The 19736-nt window shown below is 40.2% G+C and overlaps 1 protein-coding gene across 6 annotated transcripts in view; it reads left to right on the forward strand.

Moving 5' to 3' along the window:
- Positions 1–19736, forward strand: part of LOC124119867 (carbamoyl-phosphate synthase [ammonia], mitochondrial-like) — a 95622-nt gene that overhangs the window by 50289 nt on the left and 25597 nt on the right. For 4 of the 6 annotated variants that reach the window (XM_046482530.2, XM_046482533.2, XM_046482531.2 and 1 more), the window contains 11 exons: positions 864–1062; positions 1528–1704; positions 2426–2544; positions 3134–3275; positions 7196–7261; positions 7702–7836; positions 9862–9972; positions 15797–15991; positions 16248–16469; positions 17369–17476; positions 18941–19030. In XM_046482530.2, the coding sequence (XP_046338486.2) occupies positions 864–1062; positions 1528–1704; positions 2426–2544; positions 3134–3275; positions 7196–7261; positions 7702–7836; positions 9862–9972; positions 15797–15991; positions 16248–16469; positions 17369–17476; positions 18941–19030 (1564 nt within the window). Of the gene's footprint in view, positions 1–863; positions 1063–1527; positions 1705–2425; positions 2545–3133; positions 3276–7195; positions 7262–7701; positions 7837–9861; positions 9973–15796; positions 15992–16247; positions 16470–17368; positions 17477–18940; positions 19041–19501; positions 19608–19736 lie in introns of all 6 variants that reach the window. The other 2 variants (XR_006858718.2, XR_006858717.2) reach the window with 2 other exon arrangements.

A 19736-nucleotide genomic window follows, 5' to 3' on the forward strand; every position in this document is an offset into this window, starting at 1 on the left:
ATGTTCGAGATTTATGCCATTACTCTGTCATTATTTCTAAAAACGTAATGAAATGTGTATATGTGTAGTTATTAGTGAGCCTTAATACGTGTGATCCACTTTTCGTGATACATGTATATTCAAATAAGACCTTGATTTAAAATAAACACTTTAGCCTTGGTCCTAAATTCTCTCAAAATGCGCATACAGCTCTGTAAACATCTCCCCGGAATCCACTGGACATATTAAACTGAAATTTTCCATGCTAGTTCCAAAGAATGATGTCACCTGGATTTGTTCAAGAGGTTCAAATCATATTTTAGATTTGGCTGCCACAACAGCTGTATTGAAAAAAAGCCTATTGACAGCAACTGCTTAATCATTTCTGTTCAAAATGTAATTTAATGCTCTTAAAATCTCTAAAATTGGATCTGTAAACATCTTCTCCTCTGAAATTGCCGAATGTAGCTGAATTTTGTCACGTATGTCTCTCCTTATGATATATATTTTTCAAAATTTTGATGTTTTTGTGTGTATGAAACGATAGGAAAGATTGCATGACATTAGGACAATTTTCAGAAGGAACATATAGCCCAGAGTTGAAACTTTTTGAAAAAAAATACACTTAACTGTTATACATTGCAATACTCTTCTACAACATAGTACACATATTCTTGCAAATATAGAAACACTGTGGATTGTTTGTTAGTTGTTTGTCCTCGGTATTTATACCGAAAATGTTTGAATACCTATGCTGACAGCGACTTTTCTTAGAAAGCTGCCGTTTTTTACATTTCAAACTATTGAATTCATATCGAGTGTCGTGACAGTATATCTTCTTCTTTATCCACAATGTGTTCTTAATATGATCTGGCCTGTGGCAGGTATCCTCTGGCATTTATAGCAACGAAACTTGCTCTTGGCATTGACCTCCCAAGCCTTCAAAACACCACGACCCAAATGACCACCGCTTGCTTCGAGCCAAGCCTTGATTACATAGTAACGAAGATTCCTCGCTGGGAGATGGAAAGGTTCCAGCATGTGTCAAAGGAGATTGGAAGTGCTATGAAAAGTGTTGGAGAAGTAATGATGATATTCCTGTTAAAGCTGTACTTTATTTCAGTCCCGACATGTTTCTACGACATACATCAACTGTCATCATCTAACAAACTATTGTGATATACGTTAGCGCCTCCGAGGGGATGTTTTCCAATTCTGTAGTCACTTACATTGTTGGGTGAAGCGGACAGGGGTTTCACTATTCCATTGATTGGGAAAGTCACCCAATTGCGCGATATGTCTTGTCATGCAATATATTTAAACGCGTACATTCTCATCTAAGTCGTTGATAATCGACATTCATATACAAATGTTTTTCATTTTAAGCAGGGCGAATTAAGTAATTTTAAGCATCAGTTTGGTGTCACATTACGTGCGTCAGTGAAAACAGGTGTCTGTGTTCTCAAGCACTGCTGCTAAAATGAACTTATGAACTAAACATATAATATTTTAAACATCATTAACATCTCCAAACGTCTATGTTTCCAGGTCATGGCAATAGGAAGGACATTTGAGGAAAGTCTCCAGAAAGCGCTGCGAATGACACACCCATCTTGTATGGGGTTTACAGAGCGCTTGCCAGGGGGAAAACAGTACCCTGCAGATTTTGATATTGACTCAAACTTGCAAATGCCTAACAACACAAGGATTCACACAATAGCGAAGGTAAATCATCTTCAGGTTGGTTCTATGCTTCATGCTTTGGGATGACATGCGCCTTCCAAGTATTCATTTGGGAGTAAGACTCTGGATGGAGAAAAGAACAACGATAACAAAGAGAAAGCCCCCGAGGAACCTTCTATAAAGCATGCTTGTAAACTTTTAAGATTTAAAAACAATCGTAGACATTTAAACTTTTGAAATTTTGAACATATGAAAATACTGAGCTTTTTGTTAACAACGAACGATACACGAATGCCCTTTCCTACACCTGTCAGTCTGGGGCTGAAAGAACTGTTCATCTGTTCGTGCTTGCTTGTGTTCCATTATAATTGTACGACGCCGTGACAAATATGACGAAATGAATGTTAAGTGTATACATTTTCACAAAAAAATAAACTCTGAAGCTTTTCATATACTGACAGTTTTCGAATATCTATTTAGCATAATATTGAATAGAAGTTGCACTTAAATACTAGTACTACCATTTTATGTACTCAATGAGATTTGTCTAATGTTGATGGTTATCTAAATATCCATTTGGATACATACTGTGTAGTAAAAATGAAATATGTATGTATTATAAGGTTCAACAGCCATATAAAGTGTGTAGTGCAACTGCGGCATACATTGTGATTTGTGTAGTGCAATTATCACACATTGTTTGTTGTGGGATGAGGAAGACAGGTTCGGTGTTTAACACGCCACCACATTATCTATGCACCAGGCCCTTCAAGTCGGCTACACAGTGGACAAAATACACTCCCTTACCAACATAGACCGATGGTTTCTCAACAAACTTCTGGGCATTATTGATGTAGAGAGGAGACTGGAGAATGTTCAAAAGTAAGTGTCGCCAATATAATCTGAGAAAAACATTACCATGTACAGTTGTATTATTTCTAGAATTAGTATGTATAGAACCTGACACCCGGACGAATATTGACAAGATATGTGGCATTGAACATACAGGCACACGCCAAGCCTCTCTGTGTTAAATAGACTTTGAACATACAAAAACACACCCAGCCTCTCTGTGTGAGTCATTGAACATACAGAACAGGCCCAGCCTCTCTTAGTTAGACATTGAACATCCAAATACATGCTAAATACCGAGGGTGTGTTCAAGGTTATGCATTCATTTGAGACATGCAACCATACTTAAGTATGTTATACTGTTCTTAATAATGTTTGTTTTCATGGGCGTGTATAGTCTACAAACCAGAAGGGGCATAAGCAAACTGGAAGTACATGTATCATTGGTTAGCTGGGGACATTTGGATCTGAGGTCTGAAAGGCTGACATCATGAATTCCAGATGATTTATATTAACATGTCTCAAGGAAGTGTGTGTATCATGTTATGTTTTCAGTGAAATGTTTTAGGTTATTCTACCACAGATGGTGATATTCAACCGATCCGTGTTCTTGTTTCAGGGCAGATGTCAATGCAGAGCTCATGTTATGTTTGAAACAGATGGGATTTTCGGACAAGCAGATTGGCTACATGTTGGGAATTCATGAGGCGGAGTGCCGCAGCATGCGACTGTCTATGTCAGTAAAACCGTGGATGAAACAGGTACGCGCAGCTCCTTAGCAATGTCCTCATTCTTCTTTTTTTCTTTGTTTTCTTGTTGATGTTGTAGGTGGCGGTGGTGTCACTTTCACTTATTACAATACATAGAGAAGATACCTTGACGAAAACATTTGCAAATGATTAGTGCTGAACAATGGACAAAAAGAGAAAAGACACAAACTGAAAAAGAGGAAACAAACCCATCCAAAGTTTGTCGGCAGTACACAAACAGTTTGTAGTTGTTCCCCACTGACAAGGCCTCAAATAACATAACCATTATATGTCAACATTTCTACATTAATTACGTGATCAAAGAGCTGTGTATAAGTGACATATGAAGAAATGCAACATTGTAGGACAGAATGTTAACTGTGGAAGAAATCTAAAAAAACAAACATACATCAATACTATCAAGTTTTGACTTGGCTCTATAACCTGAAGACATTGTCCATGCCTCTTTTGCACTGGGTCCAAAGTTTACTAAAACATCCGTACAAAGGGAGATATATTGCTGCATCCATCAAATGTGCACCAAAGATCTCAAAGATAGCAGGATCATAATCCTTAAAGGGCAAATAAACTCAACATAGCAACCTTGCAGGTTTAATACTTTAGGACATACTTAATCACAAATGCATGACTGAAGTTATATTTGAAAAACGAAAATTGCGTAAAACAAACCATAATAAAATGTCAGAGGAAAATGTCCAGCTCTCGGGATAAACTGGATTCCCGGTGTTTGACGCCCGGAGCAGTTTCAACTCAAGGTAAGAACACAGAAATAGACACATCTCTTGATTAATGTTTGAGTTGCGGCTGACCGCTTCCTGGCATATCCGTACATCTGCGAAGCATTACATCAAAGATAGATTCTCGAAGTAGATAGACGCTGTAATCAAGTCTACATATCAGCCAATGAACATATTTGTCACACACCGCTCCAACGGTTTCGTTATGCCACGTCCCCAAATATGTTTGTTTTGAAAGCCGATTACGGAGCGTGTAATATCTATCACTTGGATATTTAAAATTTTTTCTACAAATGTTATCAATTATTTTCTCTCGGAAATTGAATTCATTGTCTATAAAAAATTATATTCACAACAAAATCGCAAATACATCGTTTCAATTTTATTGCCATTTAATATAATTATGGGGGGACTTATTTATATTATAAGCAAATGTCATCTTAAGTTTACTGAGACAAAAATATGTGAAATGAGGGACTTTCTCATCGACAACGTCCATGCAACATTTTGGTGTAAGGCATTTAGGCAGAGGTGGTCATCAATTGTGCTCCCCTCCTTGTTGATCTCTTTTTTATGCATATGAATCGGAATTTCTGCTCGGATTTGCAAAATCAAAACAAGGGAATTTGGCCTCATGAAAAATAGTATGAATTTTTTCTTCATCATTTTGTAGCCAGTATGATGTACAATACGATGGCAGAGAAAAGAGTGTGTCGTAAAGTTAGCCTTGTTGCGATTAACTAAGAGTACGTATTTTGAGGTCTTTAACGAATCTTAAAAGCGGTAACGAGGAGGCGTTGCTTAATAAGCACGACCGGTTAAGACTGCAATTTAATTGGATATTACCACCTGCCAGGCACAGAACATACGAGAATGTCTAGTGTGTGCGTGTCAAGTTATGATTTAAAGTGATTTTTATAACTTTAACATCATAAAATATTTTCCTTTTCAATTTTAGGGGCGCTGGTTCCACACCCAAATCCTGAATCCGTGACGTTATAAAGATAAACATCGATTGATCTGTGTTTCCAGTTAATGATAATTAACCAGAATGGTATTCTTCTCATCGCCAGTCATTCATCTCACAACATGTAATGGCGGTAGATTATTGCATAATGTATGCCAGCAGTCAGTCAAGGTATAATAAAACACTCAGGCATGTAATTCTACAACCGGATATTGTGATTTGGGGAAAATATACAAAGCAAACGAACAAATCTGTGTTTTTTTTGCAATCACTTGTAATCCTTGCGTCCAAGATAGGGATGATCTTGATTATTTTCGTCACTTTTGTCGGGCACAGGTACATGAATGTGTTACTTGTACTTCTTCCGAAATGACCACTATTGTCGTTCACAGGTACATAAATGTGTTACTTGTACTTCTTCCGAAATTACCACTATTGTCGGTCACAGGTACATGTATGTGTTACTTGTACTTCTTCCGAAATTACCACTATTGTCGGTCACAGGTACATGTATGTGTTACTTGTACTTCTTCCGAAATGGCCACTATTGTCGGTCACAGGTACATGAATGTGTTACTTGTACTTCTTCCGACCAGAAACCGAGAAATATTCACATTCCATGATAACTCGAAAACTAGTGTCACAGTCAGAGTTGGACATATCTTAATGTTGTGATCAGGATACACACAAAAAGGGACGAAGAAAGTATGGTCGATGCTTCATCATTTTTTACACAGATCATCGAATATTTTAGACACAGAAAAGTCTCACAACGAAATATATGAACGTCCTCAAACGCTAACAATAAACGCAATTGAAGTAATGGTATGTTTTGCACATTGTGAATAGTGAACTATTTGTGAATGGCATTTGTCACATTTCCGTTTTTGAAAGAGGGAGGAGTTTATTTCAATCCTTTAATCCCACTCATACAAAGGAAAGTACAGTGCACAATTTATCGTTGTTTAATTGTCTAATGTTCGAGGTAGCTCGTGCAATTTCGAGAGGAGGTTTTGGGGGTAATTTCCACATATGGAGCCTCTGTATATAAAGCCTCCGCCTCTACTGTATTTTCGTATTTTGATAGGCAGGACAAAAATGCAAATAAACCTTATGTACGCGCCACTTTTGAATGTGATATTTGCATTAACAATGTTACGATCTTTCAATGTCTGCAAAGTTGTGTATATACCTATGAGAGTTGCACTTTAAGGTATATCAATGATCTGTTATCGTTCAATAACAGTCAAATAGCCAATTCACTTCCGCTGACACTAAAAGGAAAAAGATCCTGTGCATCTCTGACTACCAGGGAAAATAATAAATAACCGAACAAAGAACGACTTTGCAACAGAACAATGTATGGATCAATTATCTTTTTGACGTAAATAGGGACTCAATTATTACCTCTATGCCCCGCTTGCACATGCACTTGAACTTGGAGGCGAGCTTTGGTGTTGTCCTTCATGCAACGGCCAGCAAAGCCACTTATGTTAGATACATGGCGAAGAGACTTCATATTGTGGCGTGGGAAAGAACTTCAGTGTTTGTGACTTGGTCACACCAGCTAATTCCGAGTATGCGCCCTACACTGGGCATGCGGAAGGCATTGAGTTCCTTTCTTGCCAAATGAGAGGGTCTAAGACTTGCTGATGTACAGCCATGTGCTTATGATGCAGGTTCTCTTGACAGCAACCTTGGTGTGGGTTGTGAGCTTGCTGTTCTCCCACACTCTTTTCCTCGGTCTGGCGAGGTTGGTGGATGGATGCTCTGCTCATCCACATGTTGATCTCACCATCCAAGGACAGATTGTCTGTGATGGTGGAGCCGAGATAAATGAACTGATTCACCACCTCCAGCTCGTATTTGTAAATGGAGATCGCTGTAGGATGCTCGACAACTTTGTCCAAAGCGTTTGTCTAGTCTTGTCTTTGTCTTTGAAGAGTGGGTTGCAAGTGCCGGGTCATCTGCGAAAATCATGTCTCTCATGAGGGCTTTACAGACTTTAGTTTTTTCCTTCAAGTAAGCCAGATTGAGCAGCTTCCCATCCGTGTAGGTAGGCTCTAAAGGTTGAGGGTTCAAAGACATGCTTCAGCATAACTGCGAAGACGATTCCAAACAGGGTAGGGGCACGTAAACAGCCACTGCGGTGGTTATCCTTGATTGTATTTTAAGATGTGCCTTGGCAATATGTTTTTCGTTTTCAGATAGACACGCTGGCAGCTGAATATCCGGCCCAAACCAACTACCTGTATTGCACCTATAATGGCATGGTGGGCTGAGTATTTTGTTCCATTGTATATCTGATGGTTTAGAACAAAATGAGTCGATATACTAATTCGCGTAGATTTACCACAATTTCTTTCTTCCTTAATCGGGATGAACATCAGATCGACACATCGAATTAATATAAAGGTAGCTGAGTCGCAACACAAGATTTGAATAAGATTAAGTAAAACAAATGATGCAGTGAAAACCATGTGTTGCATTGGACTTTGTATGATCCATGAGATAGCAAACACTTTAACCACTAGGATTCCAACCGTCCCTAGATTGTATCAGATCAATACTGTATTCTATGTATCGTTTGGTTTGCATGATATTTCATAAATAACTAAGAACATATTTATATTCATTTAAGAACTCTGTGAACTGATCTATGAAAGACCTTGTTGATGGCAACTTGGTGTTTAGGATGACGATACTGTTCCAGGAACATGATGTATCCTTCAAGGATCATGGCTGCATGGTTTTGGGATGCGGCCCGTATCACATCGGAAGCAGCGTTGAATTCGATTGGTGCGCCGTTTCCTGCATCAGAACACTGCGGGATCTTGGAAAGAAAACAGTTAAGTTCAAAGAACACATAATAACATTTTTAACTCCGTAGTGAACAACGGGACCGTGTAATTAATAATAAAAATAAACAAACTCGTCCTCGTCTGCGAGTTTGTTTGGTATTATTATCAGTTACATTATCTGTTGTTATGTCAACATTATCGTTTTTTCAGAGTGTAAACCCCCTGGATGCCACAGCGACACCTATGTCCCTCCTCTTCAACCCTCACTTCGAAATCGAATAAAATTCAAAATACATCACGCAGACTAATACACTTCATGTGCACAGTTTTTAACTCCCCCTTCTGTTTATCATTTACTGTCATTTTAGGCAATTCAAAAATAATGAAAGTGACTTCTGAAAATTAGATACATTGCCAACCTCGCAAAATCACAATTCACGGCGTTATATAAATATTTATTGTGTGTTTAGAAATCTGAATATCGGATATTTACTCGAATAATTAAAATAGAAAAAAAGAATATTAGCGATCATGGGTATCAAATCACTGATGATAATTCTGAAACGTCGCTGATAAGCCGAGAATCGTTTAGAATGTTTTGGAAAATACGCATACACGAACGCCGAAGTGTTTGTTCCGCCATATTGGATTGGATGGTGTTTACAAAATGCCGGTTATGAGACGCCTATTCGATCAGGTATATTTCAAACTGAGCTGCTATACATGCATCCCCGAATTCCTCATACATTTTTGAAACAATGGATAAAAGGGTCTTTGTCACCAATGCAAATTATCTAGATGAAATCATGCGAAATAAATTAGGTATGGAAACGAAAACTGTGCTCGGAAAACTGTACTTGCTGAAATGTAAACAAAGCAAAATTCAGATTTTACACTGTGTAGCATTTTTAGAGGTACTTTCGTCTAATTGTTGCATACATTGGCTCGATCACGCGTTTGGGAATATTCATGGGAAGATTATCGTTGCACTAATTATGGAAAAATAGAATACTAAACGAGCTCCCGTGTAAAACCAATTTTATGAAACGATCGTTGTGCGTGATTTAGCGTCAGTCATGGCGTCGCACAGGACGGAAACATTTACGGCTTCTGTTGAATTTACCACATCATTGTAATGTGTATATGTGTATTTATTACTTGCCCGTGAAGAGATCACACGTTTAATAAACATACAGTTGTGTTATACATTGTGTAATACCAAAACGCGTGCTTATGTACTCTCGGATCGCGTTTCACGAACAAATATTGAAAGCTCTCAACATCCCTTGGCTTATTCAACGACATTGCGTGTGGAGTTGATAGATCACTGAGAGGAGCTTATGCACACTCGATGACCCAAGCAGCCCTGTTGCTAGGCTGACGTCACATGGCATTGTTTCACCGATGGATCCACAAACACAATTCCACAAATTACGTCATCGGGTATTGTGACGTTATTGTAAACTTTGAGGTGCAAGGCCCGTTCCACAAGGCGATCGTATTGCAGCGCAACGACAGTCGTTAATCTAAGTTAAAGTATGTGAGTTGCGATAGTCTTAGCCCTACGATAATTTTGTGAATTCTAAAGGTGGACCGTTGTATGGTATTAAATTCAAACGTTTCAACTTTTGACGTGTTTGTAGTATTATTCTGTTAAACTCAGTTGGACTATGCCGTTGTTCGTGTAGGTGTCAGCCTATTCACACTCAACAGTATAATTCTAAAACTGTTCTAATGGCAAGTAATAAATAAAATACTAAACTCGCTCTCGTGTAAAACCAATTTTATGAAACTCATGAATAGTTGTGGTATCTGACGAGCGAAAGCGAGTCAGATACCACAACTATTCACTCGTTTCATAAAATGGGTATTACCCATGAGCTCGCTTTGTATTCTATATTTATGTGTGCTTCAGTTTTTCTTTCTTGCAGCGGATGTATGGTGCAGCCTTCACATGAAATAGGCAGGCCTATACTATTGTCACCTGAAAGCATTTTATAAATCAGGTATAGGAAGTGTCATAGCACATTAACTTTCATCAGTTCATTATGTTTGTGATGTTTTGTTGACAGGTTGTTGTGAACCATAATCCGGAAACTGTCAGCACCGATTTTGATGAATGTGACCGTCTCTACTTCGAAGAATTGTCTTTGGAAAGGGTACTGGACATCAACGAACAAGAGGTAAGCTGATTTCACATACGAGCTGTAGTTAAAGTAGGCTAGATATTTTTACCCCATGGCGCTTGTAGTAACTAAACCAAGTTGCATACTTAAATATATATCCCACGAAGACAAAATAACTTATAATTTTGGTTACATTAAGAAGACCTCAAACTAGTGTTTTTATCATCAATGATATCATTAACCCCTCAAAAATGCATGTGTGATATTTGGTGTATATATATGGAATATTTTGGGATAACGTTATGTGAAACATGAATTTGATGTCATTTGGTTCCATATTCATAACCCATACATAACAATACAAATAACACCGCATGAGAATCTTGGGATAAATGTTTGTCTGAAGTCCAACAAACAACGTCGTTGCACACTTGGGAGCAGGAGAATCGCAATCAGCTGAAACCTGGCCATTCCACATGTTCCTTTGGTATCTGTACCAACCAAAACAGACAGATCACATGTTACAAGGGCTGCCTAGCACCGTTTCAAACGACTCAGCCATTTCCAGCAGTATCCTCACTTCCAGGATTGCGAATCCAGAGAGTACAAAACCCTCATGAGGCAGGTGTCCGAGCCAGACAGCCTGTCAGAGGTATTGTCGTGATGCAACAACATCATCAACTGTGTCGTCAAGCACACAGAGTATGGTCTAACCAGTGATGGAAAACTGTTTGGTTCAGTGACGAGTCAAGATACATGCCTCATGGTACTGATGGGAATGCCAGAGTAACTGTATATGGAAGTTCGACAGATTGAGTGGCTGTTTCCCAAACTGGTAGATCTGATGCAAGTGCAAGGCAGCCAGAGCAATGCCCTTGTGATGAAATCCTAAAGCCGCACGTTGTTCCCCTTATGAACTATGCTAAAGTCATCTTTCATCACTGCAGTATTAGATTGTAAACTGCACGTGAAACAACAACATTCCAACGAAACCACAACGTGTGATCCATACTCATATTTCGTCCTTGGGCAGGATATGCCTGGCAGTATTTGATGCTAGTGGTGGAAACACAAAACATTGTCTTGACCCTGACAGTTGCCATGTTTCGTGAAATGTCTTCATGTTGAAAACGTCCACTGTTTGCTACTACCTCATCACTCATCTAGTCTTGCGTTTCTTTCTTGGGGTAGTAAGTAGCATTTCGAGGATGGGGCCTCATACATTATATTTGATTATTGCATGTAGTCTTACCATACCCGAGAAGTTTCGGGTTAGAATTGCTCTGCAAAAACCCAAACTTGTCCTAAGAGTTGACTAACAGGATCGGGTTGTCAGGCTCGCTGACTTGGTTGATATTTGTCATCCTATCCCAATTGCGTAGATCGATGTTCATGAATTAAGTCACTGGATTGACTGGTCCAGATGTTTTTCACATAGCTGGATTATTGTTGAGTGTGGCTTTAAACACCAAACAGATGTCAGTATCATGTCTGCAAAAGATTAATCTTATCATTAACGTCAATGGGAATAGGGATTGTATCATGATTGCCAGCTACTTTATCTGTTCCTAAAACTTGGTTGTTGTTTCTGTTAATGCAGTGTCTAAGCTACATAGAAGTATCATACTTTCAGAAATTAAATCCTGGTTGAGTATATATGTGTTTTCTAAAAAATGAAATTACAGACCGGACTTAATTTCTAATTACGTAGGTTTGGAAGTGTATGGTATAGTTTTGAGGAATTCCTGAAAAGGTTTTGATTGTGCTACTTCCGCTTTTGTTTTTTCTGAAACTTTTTTTCATACTTCGTATCGGTTTTATCCCCCGCCATGAAGTGGAAGGGGGATATAGGAATGGGTGCCGTCTGTCCATATTTCCGTCCTTCCGTATTTCCGTCCTTCCGTCCGTCTGCCCTTCCGTCATTCCGTCCGTCCGTCACATTTCGTTTCCAGAGCAGAACACAAAAACCATGTGAGATATCTTAACCAAACTTGGCACATAGATAGTTCTAGTGGTGAACTGGTGCCTTTTGATAGTTTGGGATTTTTAGCCCAAAATCTTTTTTTCGAGTTTCCATGGCAACGATTGACTTAGACTGGAAATGTCGGTAGTCCTCGTTTCCGTAGCAGATGTTGAAAACGCAGCATATTTCTTCACCAAACTTGGCACATAATGTTATCTTGCAGTATTGAATACATTTCCTTTCTTGTTGGTAAGTTCTGCATTGCTTGTGTGTATGTTCCTCCAAAAGGGGGCGGTCGGGTAGCCTAGTGGTTAAAGCGTTCGCTCGTCACGCCGAAGACTCGGGTTCGATTCCCGACATGGGTACAATGTGTGAAGCCCATTTCTGGTGTCCCCTGCCGTGATATTGCTGGAATCTTGCTAAAAGCGGCGTAAAACGAGTGTTACGTTGCCTCCAAACACGTATTCGACCATCAACAGTTCGTAGCAGCATTCGACACTCGTTAGACCAATGGATCCTTCTCCAGTTGGCCAAGTTCCATCGACTACGGGCCCGACACCATATCAGACGATTCCGCATGTGCCATTGGTCTTCTGGCGTTATAACCAGCCGCTCTGAGGCGACGCCTTACGGTCATCGTCGAGAGTCTCTGATGGGTAACCCACTGCAGTCTTAAATCTGTTGAAGTGGCAAATGGATTTCGTCTGACTATCCTGAAAAGACGTCTATCCTCTCTGTTAGAGGTCTTTCTTGGCCTACCAGACCTATGCCTGTCATTGACATCATTGGTTTGACCATGTTTGACAATCAAACGAGTGATAACACTGTGATGACGACCCATTTGTCTTGTAATGGCCCTCCTGCATGACATGCTAGCATTTTTCATGCCTATCACTTGCCATCTTTCAGCGTTCGTTAACTTTCTCCTCACCATGGCTGATTTTCAACCTCTATTGGAAGGGGAATCTCACACAGGAGCAAAATGCAACCACGTGTCTGAAACTTGAATTTCACTATTTATAGGGTAGGGGAACTGCAGCAACACGTAAAGCACGCTTTCCTTGTGGTATCTGGATAAATTTGGGTTCATGAAACTATGGAAGCCTAATTCAGTCATACATCATCAGATTTCGTATTTCTGATTCCCACACGCGAAATCAAGAGACTATGAATATGGTGGCACTTAACTTTTGTGCATGTGTATAGTTATGTATTCTATCATAAACTACAGATGCAACAACAGTAATTACTTTTTCAGTGCTGCAATTAGGCCATTTACAAAAAGGTCCAGTGAACATACTTCACAAGACCTAATGCATTGCACACAACCGGACATGTGTCCACGCATGGGATATGAGTATTTCATGCTTGTTTTCACTGCTATGGGGATTACTTGTCAAATGCATCAAATTTTAAAGTTTACAATATGTGAAAACTGAATGGAAACAGATTATACGATGAATATGTCCTAGTTATATCAAATAACACTGTCATGAGGTGACCAAAGATCCAGCAAGAATGAATATTTGATACATCCATCATGCTGGTTATAAACCTCTTTTTATCAGTTAACAGTATGGTCAAGGCTAACCATATGCTGTAGATAATGGTTTAATGCTAGTTTTAATGGTCGCTAGATGAACGGAACTTTGACCAATTCGCACTTTATTAGACATGTATATTCACAAACTGGAAGTGATGTAATTGGGCCTATGCGCTAAACATTTGTACTGGAGTACCCAACCCAAGTTGCTTCTTAAATAGCAGCTGCAGGTGTTCACATTCATTAGTGGGTGCTGTACACCACTGTTCTCCTCTATATACGCTGCGTCTGCTCTGATAATTGCACGTATTTCATATTGTGTTTTGATTAACTGCTGTATGGCATTTATATTGAAGGTGATTTGGGCGGACAAGACTAAAAATTATATTACATGCTAACCCGAGGTTACTGCAGGCAGATAGATCTTGCTACATATCATCCTGAAGATGAAGAATTGGTGTGGTTTTGAGGGACTTGTATTATATAGTTGAGGTCACTGTGAATATGTAGTGAGTGAGTGAGTATGGTTTTACGCCGCTTTTAGCAATATTCCAGCAATATCACGGCGGGGGACACCAGAAATGGGCTTCACACATTGTACCCATGTCGGGAATCGAACCCGGGTCTTCTGCGTGACGAGCGAACGCTTTAACCACTAGGCTACCCGACCGCCCCCTGTGAATATGTATATATACTCACACGCAAAAGAAACGCAAGTGTTTTTAAGCAAATAGGTAACAAACACGAAACCATAAATTGATACGAGTTTTGGCATGTAGTGAAGCCTGATGGTGTTATCAATATTTATGGTCGCATTTTGGAAGCCCCGAGTAAAACGCAACATAAAAAACGAATCGCCAAAACGCACCATTTCAATGAATATGTGGGTATCATGCACCCATTTCTCGCAAAATCGAAAATGCACGAACTGTCACGAACTGTAGTGGGTATTAAACTGTGGCCGATTCTTGGACCTACCACTCCTTGGTCAACAATGCCACGCCTAACTCAAATACAGAGAAACCAGGCTATCGGACGTTTGGAAGCTGGAGAGTCTGTCCAAGATGTTGCCCGTCATTTCAACGTTAACATAACCACAATTTACCGTCTCCGGCATCGATACAATACAACACAGACCACATTGTACGTGGGCCTGAGGCCTTATTACCGAATAAACTGATTGAACACAGACCACAGATGACCTTCCTCGGAGCGGTCGTCCTAGGGTCACCACACCTCGACAAGATCGGCAGATTACCCGTCAACACCAGCGACATCCGTTCCTAACTGCAAGTGAAAGTGCTCGACAGACCATAGGAACACATAATATACATTAGCCGGGACACTGTGATCCGATTCTCCGTTCCAACAACCTCAGATGTCGCCGACCAGCACGTCGTCCTGTTCTCCAACCACGGCATCGACAAGCACTACTTCAGTGGGCAAAGGGTCATCGCAATTGGCGTCATCGTGAGTGGAGGGGTGACATCTTCTCTGATGAAAGTCGCATTTGTGTCTCCCATGCAGACGGAAGAGTCAGAATTTGGCGGCGTCGAGGTGATCGTTTCGCTGACAGAAACGTTGTTGAAAGGGATCCATGGGGTGGACCTAGCGTCATGATATGGGCAGGGATTGGACTTAATGTGAGACTTGGACCCATGTGCTTTCTGAATGTTGGTCAAGGTCGGGGACACGGCGTCACTGCTCAGCGGTATATCGACCAAGTGATCAGACCCCACGTTGTTCCATTATTTGCACAACATCAACAACACATTTTCCAGCAGGACAATGCTCGTCCCTATGTTGCCAGAGCTACCATGGCCTTTCTGCAACAACACAACATCCGTGTTCTACCGTGGCCAGCCCTCAGCCCTGATCTGAACCCCATCGAACACTTGTGGGATGAGGTTGAAAGGCGTCTGCACAATGTGCGTCCAGTCCCTACAACTGCCGATGAACTACGCACAGCTGCTCTGGATGTGTGCAGGTGGATCCTTAGGGCCTTCACAAATCGTCTGATCCACTCAGTGTACAGGAGATGTGTGGCAGTGATCAATACTAATGGTGGTCACACCAGGTATTGACTGACATTTTGGGTATTGACCCGAAACTGTGTAAGCCCTTAACATTTGAAAAAACCACAATTATGTCATCTGCCTTTTAATCCATTAAACTGTCTTCAGTCAAATTTTTGTCAATCAATTTTTGTCTTTACTGTTGAAAATAAATAACATGTATACTGCATACTCGACTTGCTTTTCTTTTGCGTGTGAGTATATGTTGTCGTTGCCTACCTGAGCACGGAACATAAAGTACAGGTATTATTTGCTCATGTGATTATATGATAGGAATATGATATGTGGACTATGTTCAAGCGCTGTGAAGGAGTTATAGTATCTGTCGGTGGACAAATCCCCAACAACTTGGCCCTTCCTCTTCACAAGAGAGGAGTGCGAATCCTGGGTACAAGCGCACTCATGATAGACAACGCTGAAAATAGACCAGTGTTTTCCGCTATATGTGACACTCTTAGCATCCGCCAGCCTGAGTGGAGGTCCCTCACCAAACTGGTACGTGAATTCACTCACTCACTAACTCACTTACAAGATATGAGATGGGCATGTCGCGAGTATTGCTATGTGGAAATACATTACCTCCTGAGGGTGGCTCAGTATAATCCGTCACCAGGTTAAAAGTTTTGGACATTTTCTTATTAAAGACCCTTTACTCGAGAACTAACGTCTTTTAAGCGTGGCATTTATTCATTCACAAAACTCGTACAATGTAACTGTCCAATATTTATGAATAAACATGTTTCCCATCTAGGATGAAGCTTTAGACTTTGCTGCAACTGTTGGATACCCTTGTTTGTTGAGGCCATCCTACATTCTCAGTGGCTCAGCAATGAATGTGGCGTACACACCTGAGGAGTTGAACGGATACCTGCAAGAAGCAGCGCAGATTTCAAACGAATACCCAGTTGTCATAACAAAATTCTACACTGGATCTCGTGAAGTTGAGATGGATGCGATTGCTTCTGATGGAGTTGTAAGTTATCTGTTTGTCACTGCAAACATGCACATTGACGTACTTGTTTCAACATTATAAATGCCACTGTTATAAACATTTGACATATTTTTCAGTAGATTGTTCATATATATCTTTCGATGTTTTCAACGCCCCTGCAGGATATTCATTTGTCAAAGGTCACAATGCTCATGTAGTCTGTTTTTGACTCTATCAGATGTATCTAAGGGTTGGCTAGAATTGTACATGTATCTATAAAGTCCTTTGATCATTTATGTCATGTATCAAAATTATTGTCACGGTGATACTCGTGAAGAAATACGTTAACCCCAAAAACATTTACAGTATGTATGAAAGACCTCGTTGGGATTCCAGTGTGGAATAGCTTCCTGATGAATAGGCAAGGACTTTAAGAAAGTGGTCATATGTAACATATGTTATATTTAGGATTACACTTTCTTTAGTAATTACAAAAAACTATTATTTTTGGGCTGGAGTACCATCTGGGATTCGAATCCGGCCGTCGTAGCCAATTTACACTTATCAGAGGGGTACACAAAGTACGTGGTCTAGACTACAAATTATCGGACTTTATGTGACGCGTGATGAGCTGAGTGGGTTAGGTCGTTGACTTTGCGTGCTGTTGATTCCATGCCATACACTGAAAGTGTGGTTTCGAATACCCGATTGGACTAATTTACTAAGAACGTGTAATCCCAAATATAAATTCCATGTTTAATTCCAAATGTTTTATTGATTATCGTATGAGCCGATTAAGTAAGTAGTCGGACTGTCCGAGACACTTAAATGTACATTTTATGTATTAAGAGAGTTCACTGTAATTATTCAAAAGATATGTGTAACTTACTAAAACCCACGTCTCATCTGGTGTCAGTGATACATGGTTCAGTGGCTTTCAGATTGTTAGCCATGCTGTAAGTGAACATGTGGAGAACGCTGGTGTTCACAGTGGTGATGCGACATTGATTCTGCCGACACAAACAATAAGTGAAGAAGCCCTGACTGTGGTAAGATGTTTGACACACACTATTCCTTAACATTCATTTCTATTCCATACTGCATGTACATAATATATACTATCCACAAAATGTAGTGGATATTCGAAAATAACAGATGATGCCAGAAATACAAAATGGAAATGGATGCATAGGTAAAAGGAAGGACTAATCAATCAAGAAAACGTGTTGGCGGTTTATTGTAAGGTTGCAAAACAAGAAAGACGACAGGCGTCTGTGGACAAAACATGGACCAGCATGGCGCGCAAACGGGACAACTATTGCCTCTAGTATCCTGCATCGGTAGGAGTGTCCAGTGACCCTCCCTGGACAATATGCAGTGGCATTCTGGCAGTCATAGTAATCCCGCACCATGTCATTACAGATCCACCCCCCAAATCTGTCATGTTGCCGTCCGTTTACGTTCCAATGACGTTTGTTAGGGCGCCTCCAGTCACGTTCACGCCTATCTAGTCCTGAGTGAATCTGGACTCATCTGAAAACATGACATGAGACCATCGTCTATTTCCCCAGTTTCCACGCTCGAAACACCATTGGCTAGAATGTGTCGATATGTAACGTTGGTACAGTTCTACCAGTTTGAAGCATACCAATAGCTGTCAGGCGTTCATCACATTGTAGACCACACATTCCCAATCTGGTCACACCTACTGCGTTAAAGCAGTAATACAGAGCCTCTGTGTTACTGTGGATAATGAAAATCAACACTACTAATGACTCAGACCGATTTGACGACCTTTCAGTGAAGTCAAGAATGCACCCCTACCCACGTGCGCGGACGAATTGCATGGTGTTTTGGGTGTGTTGGGGAATTATGTTTTGGCTCTCTGGCAGTCATATTTTAAGATATTTCATGATCCCCTAATTCTTTTGGAAAATATATGTTCATATTGTTAAAGACATGGACACACCCCTGTCCCAGTGTACAAGACCACTTCTTCTTTCTCTAGGAGTTTGTGAAAGGTGAAATGATTTAGTTCAGTGATTTGGGTAACGCCGCTATGAACAGAGGAGACGTTGAACAAGGAAAGCCACGAAGACGAGTGTGTTGCTAGCAAACAAACCGCCAGTTCAAGATATAAACACATGTGTTAACAAATCTGGTATATCGTTTAGAATTTTTAAATTTCCTTATTTCTTGTGTTTCAACATATAGTATACTAGGGACGGCTCTATGTTACCGTTCTTTGAAATACTTGTACTAACATACAACAACAAATCGCTCGTTGGATGGTGAACACTAGTATATATTCAGATAGGGGAATTCTGACACTAGCATGTGTATAATATTTGTACTTAGAAATCTGGCTTAGGGACCATGACATTATGGATCCCCGAATCAAAAAAGTAAAGTTAAATCGAGTCCAGGACACCATCGACATTGTATGGAGCTACCTGCGACAGAGCTGATACACATCCCTTGTCTGTGTATATAGTTGTATTGTTTTGTTCCAGATCCGTGACATCACAGAAAAGATTGCAATGCACTTTTTGATTTCTGGGCCATTCAATATTCAGTTTCTTGTGAAGGACAGTGATGTGAAGGTCAGTGCAGGTACATTTCTTCTCGTTATGAATTTATGAATTGGGGGGTGGGGGGGGGGGTGGGGGGGGGGGGGGGGTGGGGGGTGGGGGTGGGATTACTTTGTGTATTTTATAAAACTAATAACGCAGCAAAATATTTGCGTGGTTTTCTTTACCAGCTTTTAGAAACGTACTTGGCAAACTACCGGTGGATAAAATAAAAACACATTATGTTGGGTGTCTTATTTCGTTTCAATATGTACTGTTTACCTGCATAGACTGGTTTAGTTTTTTTGCGCACTTGCTCAATTAGATGTTACATTTATTTTCTATATTTTTTGGATATATCGATCTGTAACCAAGCAGACCCTACACAAACTGATCACGGATACTGGTAGGTGACCTATTATCGACAGCAACACGTCTTTGGTAGCCCTCTGTACAATGGACTCAAACTAGTTATGTCATTGATTGAGACAAAACTTACTTCAGGCCAAAGCCCAGAAGACGGGGCTGACCAACAGAAAGAGGAATAAACAAAGATGATCTGGTTATTTTGACGCCATCCAACAAACTAGAGACTATTCATCTGTATTTCGTAAGTCATCATTTCTGGATATTCTTCACAGGCTTTGTTTAATCCAGCATGTCTTGTCAGCCTACACACGGGAGCGGTCATGTTCTTATTATGGAAATGACATTATCTGTTCTTTTGAGGTTATTTTCC

The sequence above is a fragment of the Haliotis rufescens genome, unplaced genomic scaffold (assembly GCF_023055435.1).
Source record: "Haliotis rufescens isolate VD_foot unplaced genomic scaffold, xgHalRufe1.0.p SCAF_4, whole genome shotgun sequence".
Classification (NCBI taxonomy): Eukaryota; Metazoa; Mollusca; class Gastropoda; order Lepetellida; family Haliotidae; genus Haliotis; species Haliotis rufescens.